Source organism: Sorghum bicolor, chromosome 9, assembly GCF_000003195.3.
Source record: "Sorghum bicolor cultivar BTx623 chromosome 9, Sorghum_bicolor_NCBIv3, whole genome shotgun sequence".
NCBI lineage: Eukaryota > Viridiplantae > Streptophyta > Magnoliopsida > Poales > Poaceae > Sorghum > Sorghum bicolor.
The window spans coordinates 17,751,453-17,761,900 of NC_012878.2; the positions used below are offsets into that span (position 1 = coordinate 17,751,453).

At 40.8% G+C, this 10,448-nt stretch overlaps 2 protein-coding genes across 2 annotated transcripts; both read left to right on the top strand.

Annotated features, from left to right (window-relative positions):
• On the top strand, positions 316-2,414 carry LOC8058312 (cysteine-rich receptor-like protein kinase 8). Its single transcript, XM_021448086.1, has 3 exons — positions 316-603; positions 1,996-2,142; positions 2,238-2,414. Exons 1-3 carry the CDS (start codon positions 316-318, stop codon positions 2,412-2,414), a joined length of 612 nt encoding a protein of 203 aa, XP_021303761.1.
• On the top strand, positions 7,588-10,118 carry LOC8058313 (random slug protein 5). The gene is made up of 5 exons (XM_002439473.2): positions 7,588-7,739; positions 7,948-8,124; positions 8,304-8,405; positions 9,002-9,244; positions 9,643-10,118. The coding sequence occupies exons 1-5, from the start codon at positions 7,662-7,664 to the stop codon at positions 9,853-9,855; spliced, it is 813 nt and encodes a 270-aa protein (XP_002439518.1). The 5' UTR covers positions 7,588-7,661; the 3' UTR covers positions 9,856-10,118.

The following is a 10,448-nucleotide window of genomic DNA, read 5'->3' on the forward strand; positions in this document are numbered from 1 at the left end:
CGGCACAGCCACCACCCGGCCTCGCGGCCCCGCATCTCACGATGTTCGGCGACGCCCGGGGCCCGAGATGGCGCCCGCTCGGCCGCCCTGAGTAGTCCGACCGCTCAGCGGTCCTGACACCGGTGGCGCCCTACAGTGCGAGACGCGATGGGGCTCTGCGGCCTCAACACTCGGCTCTGAGGGCGCGTGGGCCCGTGGTTCCCACGCGGCTCAGCCCCGCGATGCGGTGCAGTGCCCGTGCTCCGCGCGCGCACAGAGCAGCGAGCGGGTGGCTCGCGCGGCTGTGGCCCTGAGCGGCTCGCGCGGGTGGTGGGCATGGCGATCCCGTGCGGCTCGGGGCGCATGGCTGGCCGGCTCGCCGTGGAGATCGGGCGCGATGCGGAGGCCTCAGCTCGGTGGCGCTCGGTGACCCGTGGCCCCAGCGCGCGAGTGGCAGGCGGCCCCGCGGCTTCGGAGAGCCCTACGGGCGGCTCTGTCCTGCACACGGCGCTCGATGCGGACCCCACGTGGGAGCCCGTGTCTGGTGGAGCGTGCGCTCCGGCCGCGGCTCGCGGCCTCGACCAGCGACTCCGAGGCGGCAGTGGCGACCCGACCAAGATCCAGGTACGAGCCAGCAGCGAGCAGCTCAGCACATCGTTCACGCCCTCCAACTCCACCAGTCCACCTCCTACTTTGGACGTGGGATGTTCCAGTTCCAAGTACACAACACGAGCAGAACATTTCCTGAGGAGATTTGTTAGATCTATAGCATGGCTAGATTATTTTTCACCAATATATTATGAACAAGAACAATTGATTCTCATCATTGTGTTGCAAAAGCAAATGCAACGGTCTGATCTTTGTTTTTCTCATCCCATATTATGAAAAATCACTTGTTGGGTACTGCTATTAGTTTCTATACCCCAAATTTGGCTTCTACATATGCTTTTTAGTTTTTCTTTGGATAAAGCTTTTGAGATATATTTTGAGGAACCTTTGTTTGGGTCACATGCAATGCAAGCATGGTCGGTGCCTACATTGTTCTGTGGACTGCATTTTGGTTTTCAGAAACTGCAGTGCATGCATGCCTATTCAGTTGAGTGATGATCTAGTTCTCGATCTCATCTTCCAGGAGGGAAATACCGAAATAGGAAAGTCAATGTGGCTGGCAGGCAGTTCCAAAGCTGGCATTGCGTACCTGACACATTTTTTTGGCATACTTAGGGCACTCCCAATGCAAGACTCTATCATGGAGTCCAAGACAATTAATTACATATATTTATGGTATTTTGCTGATGTGGCACCATATTTATTGAAGAAAGAGGTAGAAAAAAAAAGACTCCAAGTCTTATTTAGACTCCAAGTCTACATTGTTCGAAGCAATAAATGACTTTAGACTCCATGATAGAGTCTGCATTGTGAGTGCTCTTAGACACCGAGTGTTCTTTGTATCTCTTCTTTGGGAAGAACGCTGATCTGAATTTATCATTGTGGTTTGCTATGTGAAGCAGGTGCAGACATAGAACGATATTAAATGCTACTTAGACTTGTGAGTTATTGTTTGGTTTAACTAGAAAATGAGATGCTGATATTATGTTAGTGGTGACTCGGTGAGTATTGTAGACTGTAGCTCAATTTTTGTTATTAGGAATGACAGAAGCACTAGTATCTAGGATTCTAGGTTAGAAGCTTCATGTTTGATCTTTCATGTGGAGATGCTCGATCTTTCATGTTTGATGTCCGGCTCCTGCTCAAGGTGCAGCACGGCAACCTGGTGTCTCTGTTGGCTGCTGTGCTTCCTCCGGCCATTTCCTGCTCGTCTATCCCTACTTCCCCTTCCCCAATGGCATAACTATACTACCTTCTGAAAACTGGGTGTATTAGAAACACATGGTGCATACATTTCCTTAGATAATAGTAGATTAGGATGACACAGAAAATCAGTTCGTTCTCTAACATGTGCATTATGTTCCGATCCTTTGACTACTTCGGACAGGAAAAAGTGTGTCCAGCTAGATTGGCCAAAACGGTACCACATTGAACGGCTACATGTCCACCAAGACTGACGTCTTTAGCTTCGGGATCCTGGTGCTGGAGACTGTGAGCGGACGGAAGAATATCGTTCGGCATTCGGATGACCAAAAGATCGACCTCTTGAATTATGTAAGTGCTCAGATCTCCTCGTCAGAAAGAAATTCCTCTGCGTACTATAGTAGTAGATAGTCTGATGTGCTGAATCTTCTGAAACTTTTATTCAGACATGGAAGCTGTTCGAAGAAGGACGATCCCTGGAGATCGTGGACCCGCCACTGTCCAACCCCGACGACAGCGAGCAGGCGCTGCTGTGCATCCAGCTCGGCCTGCTGTGCTGCCAGGCCGTGGTGCCGGACCGACCTGACATGCACAGCGTGCACCTGATGCTGTCGAGCGACTGATGCTGTTGAGAAGAGGGAGAATAGACAGATCAGAAAAATAGATATACATCACTGGAGGATGTATATCTACAGGAGTAGTAGTACCTCACACATATGCATATTAACTAGTAAGAACAACATATGATAGTAATAAGAATAGATCTTTAGTAAGAGCATGATCTGAATTGCTTATCAGGTAATAGAAAATAATATATTACTAGTAAGAACAAATCTGCTTGGTTCTATTTTTAATCATTGTGTAAACTTTGGCAACATGAAATTCTGTGTAACTAGCTTCTATATTTGTGTGTTTTGCTCTAAGGCTAATGATATTTTGTTTTCCTGCTTATCACTTCGTGTTATATAAGTTGCCTAATGCATAATTTTCTGTGTTATTTTTGCCTGTTATTATGTTCTAAAATGCTTTAGATTTTTTGCCTATATATTCTAAGATGCCTGAGATGCTATACAAAACATCTCAAGATGCCCAGAATGACATGTGAACTGTTGGACTCATTTGTTATGGTTTATGTGTGCTATATATGTGGATTTGTGTGATATATATGTGTGGATCTGTGTGATATATGTGAATTCCAGAATAATCATATTTGTGATGCAAAACAGAAAAAAGAGACCAAAATTTTACTTATTCCAGCTTTGTCACCTGCCACGTGGAAAGCAGGTGGCAAAGATGGAATCTCATGAACGATGGCAGCTTTGCCACCTGCCAATAAAGGTAGTCGGCAAAGAATCCTTTGCCACCTGCCAACAAAGGCAGTTGGCAAAGAGTCCTTTGCCATCTGCCAATAAAGTCAGTCGGCAAAGAATTTCTTTTTTGAAAAAAATTAAAAGAGCCTTTGCCACATGCCAAAAAAGGCAGTCGGCAAAGAAATTCTGTTATAAAAAAAATAAAAAAAAGCCTTTGCCGACTGTCGCGTGGCAGTCGGCAAACGGGATGCGCTCCGTCATCTCACAACGGCGTACGTTCCCTTTGCCGACTGCCATACTGGCAGGTGGCAAAGGCTTTGCCGACTGCTTTCCTCTTGGTAGGTGGCAAATATTTCTTTGCCGATGAATTCTTTGTCCCGTGTTCTTTGCCGACTGCCACGTGTGAAGCAGTCGGCAAAGCCTTTGCCACTTGTTGTAGGGCTAGTAGTGCAAGATCCTGTTTATGTTTATGCCTAAGGCTCTGTTTAGTTCCCTACCCAAAATTTTTTTATCCATCCCATCGAATCTTTGGACACATGCATGGAACATTAAATGTAGATAAAAAAATAAACTAATTACACAGTTTAGTTAAGAATCGCGAGACGAATCTTTTAAGCCTAGTTACTCTATGATTAGCCTTAAGTGCTACAGTAACCCACATATGCTAATGACAGATTAATTATGCTTAATAAATTTGTCTCGCAGTTTCCTGACGAGCTATGTAATTTGTTTTTTTATTAGTTTCTAAAAACACCTCCCGACATCCTTCCGACACATCCGATGTGACACCCAGAAAATTTTCGTTCCCAATCTAAACAGGCCCTAAGATTTAACTCAACACTATTTCCCGTCATCTACTAGGCTCCTCGAGAGATGATCAACATGAAATATGATGGCTTCGGGCGGGCAGAAACCTAACCAGAATCCCCTTTTCGCCCACCACTGAGATCGAGACTGAATCGAGAGTCAACATGCGAAGATAATGCTGCTGAAAACAGCATGAATGGGGTTTCAGAAACTCTAAAAAAACGCGTGACCTAAATGAACCAGATCACGTTACCAGAGCGCTTGGTTAAAATACGGTGTCTAACTCTAGTACAATCAGGAGATTCCAATCACATGAACCCCAGGTGGAGCTACAGAAGATTGCAATCATCACCATTGACCAAGGTTGCCCCGGAGTCGCCCAATCGTCGCCATCGCCTTCCGTGTAAACCGGACTGGGAAGTTCAACTTTTCCATATTCTAATTTATGAAGTGCATGTCAGTGCATATGGATCTACAATGTGGTGAGCTAGTGGGGCAGTTACTGAGTGTAATTAACAAAAAAATGATCCGCGTGGTACAATATGGTAGCGGCCTAAACCTTATCTGTACTGAGTGCGTGTCATCTGATCATCTCCAAGCACTCAGGAAACAACACTGGAGAATAGGTGTAAAGGATGTCGATTGTGCGGTACTTAGGGGAATGGTTCTGTTATCATGGACTGTACCATTAGTATATTTCATTCTCGTGTGCTCTGCATGTGGAAACACACGGGAAACTTTTAGTTCATCGACTGTTTCGTTCAAGACACTAGGGAACCCTTTAGTTTCGTGACATGATGCCCTCTAGTGTGGTTCGCTGAGTTCATACACTCGGGAATGTCTATCTGTGTGTTTTATTCATGTTCCCAAATGTTTTTGACACTAGGAGGCTACGCACAATCTTGTAGTGGATATTTGTTTGATACCATAAATCTTGATATTTTTTATAGAAATTTAATTAAAATTTAAAAATTTTAACTTAAAACAACTCCAAACAACTTGAAAGTATGAACTTAGGGATGCCATGCTGCAGCAAGCAAAATAAAAAACGGTTGGGGATCCTAGGGATGCATGCCATGCAAAAATTGATGGCGCATGTGTATGTGAGTGGCAGCACAGCATGTGAGATGGATCAGGATGGACGGTGGGATATTAGAAAATAATTAAGAGTATGATCTAACGGCTTTGAAATCTTGATGACATGGCTTAACATGGTGCGAGCTTTATAATAATTATGATTGATAGTGGCCTTCGTCTATATAAGGTATTAGGAGGATTTCCCGTGCTTTAGCGTGGGTATAAAACAGGAATATAAATAGGTTAAAATATTAATCACTAAAAATCAGGAGATGTATATATATTGTTGATAATATAACAATATACGTTAATAACTCATGTGTTTTGCTAATATAATAGGTTCAATGGAGACATAATGACATGCGATAGGTTGATGTCTTATGGATGTTGATGTGCACACTTTATATGCGCGAGATAGTTGAATGTGCTATGTGTTAGTAGAATGTTCTAGTACATGCTGATGTGGACACTTTGCATGGCAAGATAAATAGCTAGTGGAGGTTATCTTTATAAGAGATATAGACTAGGAGGATATCCCGCGTATTGCAGCTGGATTGCAAAATTGTAGATTGTGTGACATAATGACATGGACAAAAAAAAATTCTTATGTATCTTGCTAATGTGGACATTACAATTGTTTGTCTAGTGAATTTTAGTTGTGTGTAATAGTGCATTACTTAGTTGGACATAGACTACTTGTATGTTGAGAAAAATATAGTGATATGCTAATGTGGACACTACAATTATATGGGCTAGTTGGTTTTTAGTTGTATGTGATAGTGGGTTGTTTAGTTAGACAACTTGCATGTTAAGAGAAATAGATAATGACGTTTAATTTTATAGGAGTATAAGATAGGATAGGCTATAGAGATCGCCAATGTAACATTTTTTGTTAAATTCAAGAAAAAAATGTACTTACAAGCAAACTAAACACAGAAGGCCAAACATAAAAGGATGACCTAAGGTCGTTCTTAAAACGTACGGACTGGAGGTAACACTGGTTTTTGAATTTTGCGAGCCAAGCACGTTTAATTTCTTTTACTCTAAATTTGACTACTTGTTTTATTAAAAAAATATTATATAAACATAGTCAAATTTAAGTCATTTTTGAAGATTTTTTGTTAATAAACCAAGCCACGACAAAAGAAGTAAAAATTTATACAAATTTTGGAATAACACATGTGGTGAAACTTGATGTTAAAAAAGTCGAAAGAATTTGAGATGGATTGAGAATATAGAATTCCGATGGCAAAATCTAATTCTACAAGTAATTAATATTTCCAGGTTCTCGCCAACCGAAGGGTCTTGACCACAATAAATGCCTTAAATTTATTTCACAGCAGGAATCTTTAGGCTCCGTCGTAATAATTAATCTCTTTGGCTGACCATATCCTCATCAGTATTAATTTTCTTCGCGGAGTCTGCATGCCTCTTCGCTTCTACGAGAGCACTCACAATGCAAAATTTTATCACAGAGTCCAAAACAATTAATTTCATATTATTTATGGTATTTTGCTGATATGACAACATATTTATTAAAGAAAGAGGTAGGAAAAATAAGACAACAAGTCTTATTTAGACTCTAAGTCCACATTATTCGAGGTAATAAATAACTTTAGACTCTATGATAGAGTCTGCATTATGAGTGCCCTGCAAAATCATGGTTGTACACTCATTTTTTTAAGAGAAAAATATTATTAGTTGACAAAAAAAATACGGCTTATAAAGCCAGTTTCATTGGGAGTTTAATCTGAGTTTCATTCATATTAAATAGACTGCTACATGAACATTTTGGTTGACATGGCAGTGTATTTAAGCAGAGAGACAATAAATGGGTTTCATCTAGATAAAACACTTTTAGCACAATTACCAACTCTCTATATGTCCTGAAATTAAATGCCTATGAAACCATGAAATGAAACTCTCCATTGAGAGTTGGTGTTTCATCCAAATTTTATTTCATATTTTACATAACATGGCAACCTTGGAACAACGCTATGAAACTCTCTGCACTAGCATAAGACAAGCGAACAGTATACTATATTCTCTAGGCTTGGTGACGTGTGTTTGATACAGCCGTGCCTTTCTAGCTCTAGTCTTCAACGATCACCAGCCAACTACTCTTGCAAAATACTCCCTCTGTCCCTAACGATTTATTATTATTGGTGTACACAGCACAAATTTGACGATTTATTATTATTGGTGTACGTACCACAAATTTGACTTCATTTATAAAAAAAATACATGTAACATCTGTATTTATAAATTTTTGAAATAATTATGTCTTTCTAATGATACTAATTATATACTATAAATATAAATATTTTTTAATATATATTTAATTAAAAATATTTTCCAAGAAAATGAACCACAGATATTTAGAGACAGTGCGAGTATATGCCCGGGCTCCTGGCCGAACTCCATCCTTGCACCTTAAATTCAGCGTGGACCATGACACAGACGCAAGGGAGAACCGCTACATCGTTGAACGCATTCATAGCTCAACTACCATCTCCTCACTTGCCATTCCATTCCGTCGATCTTCTCGTATCCCCGTGTCCATGATGCTGACCTGGTAACGGCACATGCAAGAGAACTCTATAAAATCGAGGAGCAATTCCTGTGGACTGGATGTGTGCAGGCATCCAGCTAGAAACCCAGAACTGAGCACAAGCAATGAGTAACCTCCTCAAGAGCAAGAGCGACCCAAAGCTGAAGAAACAGGCGTCGTCTTCACATGAACAGCAGGCAAAGGTAAGACGGCACGCTCAGACGTTTTGTACAGAATAAAACGGTGGTTAATTAAAGTTTAAAATCTTCATCTCCTTTTCTGTGAAAGTAATAACTTCCGCAGGAAAAACTTACATTAACTTATTTGTTGCCATGAGAAATTCATTAGTGCGACCTGACAGAATACAGAAATGGTCATCAGTAACTTGTCGATATGGACATACTTGTACAGATAAATGAGGTACGGGAACTCCTGGGTGACCTGCCCACAGAGATGCCAGGCTTCTTGACGGACTCCACCATCCGCCGCTTCCTCCGTACTAGAAACTGGAGCACGGTGCAAGCGACCAAGGCTCTGAAAGAAACTGTCAAGTGGAGGCGTCAGTACAGGCCAGACAAAATCCGTTGGGTAAGTGCCGTATATTATTGGATAATGAACTCCTATATATACACGTTTGGAGTGTATTTATATAAGCACTAGTTTACATATATGGTTGTAATAAAAGGTCACTGTTATGTATTATTTTTGTGTTTATGGTATCTTTATTAGTCACGAAAAGCAAATTTTTGTCTTGGAATCTATGTTAGGAAGACATTGCTGAAACGGAGCAGTTGTTGAAGAAAATGTATATAGCTGACTACCTCGACAAGAATGGGCGAACTGTGTTTGTAGCCATGCCGTCAATAAAGGTCAGATTTAGTAGCTAATCTAGTTGTCTCAAATAAATATAACATTTTCACAAGATGGTTGTGCCCAATATTTCACTATGGGTTGCTTCACAAAACAACAACCTCTTTCTCTCACCTCTTCTCCATGTCATCATAAAAATACTATGTGGCATCGCGTTGGATAGTCTTTGTGACCGGCTGCTGATACGTAGCAATGTACTTTTCTTTAATAGATTTTATTATACCTTTATGTGCATGTGACAGTCTTTCGGATCTGATTGTCGAGTTTGGATTGAATCTTGTCAACATTAGTGCCTAACAACATTAGTGTCACAATACTAGGTCATGCTCGACGTCCACGATCAGTTCCCAATACTATAGCAAAACCCATAATATCTTGCATGTGAAATTACACTTAAAATGTTTTCTGTAAAGAAATATGTACCTCTTTATATTTGGACATCATTTTCTTCTTCAAACATCTTGCAAAAAAAAAACTTACTTTACATTTGGGAGATCATACCAATGTGCCGTAAGGATTTCTAAGATTTGAAGAAATTTTCTTACTTCTTTGTCCATAACATATATTTTGCTAACCTTAAGGCGTGTTTGGATAGAGCTTAGTTCCAGCGAAGGAGCAGGTAAAACTACTAGTTTACAACTTGGAAAGTTGTACCATGAGCTCAGAAAATGCACAAGAAAATGTTGTTTGGGTAGTTGATTTCAGTGGATGGACAGTATCAAGTACTCCATTGGCGGAGTCCCGTCAATCAGTGCATATAATTCAGAACTATTATCCAGGGTTGATAGATGTTGCAATTCTTTGCAACCCTCCAAAGATGTTCGAATCCTTTTGGAAGGTACGGTATTTGCGAAAGCACTACTATACTCTCTATGTTTAAAAAACACCATTTTATAAATCCGATTTAGGTTGTTAAACATTTCATGGAAATTATAGTATTCATTAACTGTAGTGTCAATGTATATTGTGTTTTATATTTTTATGGATATTGTAAGTGCATTAATGTCAAAGACATGTTCAATGGATAATTTGTCTTCTCAAAAAGTTTATATGTTGAGAATGATTTGCTCGACACCCAATATAGTGACTGCACCCAGCGCACATGGAATGTACATTAGTAGTACTTCTATTGTTCAGTTGAATATTGGAAACGAGCATGGCAATGTGCCCTTGCATCCCTGACAGTGCTTTCCATGAACATCTACATGACTTTGTTCTGAAAACTTGCTTATGTAGATACTAAATTACTTCATCGAGCCAGAGGTGAAAGAGAAAGTGAAATTTGTCTACACTAACGATTCCGAGTGCCAGAGAATAATGGCTGACATGTTTGACCTGGACAAGCTGGAGTCTGCATTTGGTGGCTGCAACACCTCTGGTATCGACATTGTCAAGTATTCTGAGAGAATGCAAAGAAGGGATCAGACTAGGAATCTTCATATTCCATAAGACCATAATGGCAAATCCTCTTCATATATACCATTGCGCTTGCATAGTTCGTCTCGTAAGTGTACAATAATTCTACTCTCACAGCAGCATTGAGACGACGTAGTTAGAGCATCTCTTGGAGTTCCCCATATTTTGTTCATTAAAATATGGTGTTTGCCTACTTTCAAATTAGTATCTAAAGAAAAAAGAGGTTATCTCCAAGAATTTCTTATATTTGTATCTTAAAAGATTTTTTTTCGGCACTTTCCCATGACCTGATCTTATATTTTGCATCAGAAATCCTGAATTTGTATCCGTATGTGTTTAAATCTTCCACTAGATTTTTTTCTTGCATTTTCTCATCTAGAACCCTGTTGTCACGTACCATAAACCAGGGCACCTCAGCTAACAATATAAAAAAGCCCAAGGTTACCTCAAGGTCCAAACATCCTAAGAAAAACCCTAAAGTGGGGCTGCAACTCCTCTCTTTCGGCCCAGGGCAGACCAAGAGTGGCGGGGATTCCTCCTTAACCCACCCGAGATTTAGTCTAAGCCTCGGGCAATTTGTCCGCCTCGCCCGAGCCCAAGCCTCGGGCAATTTCTCTACCTTGCCC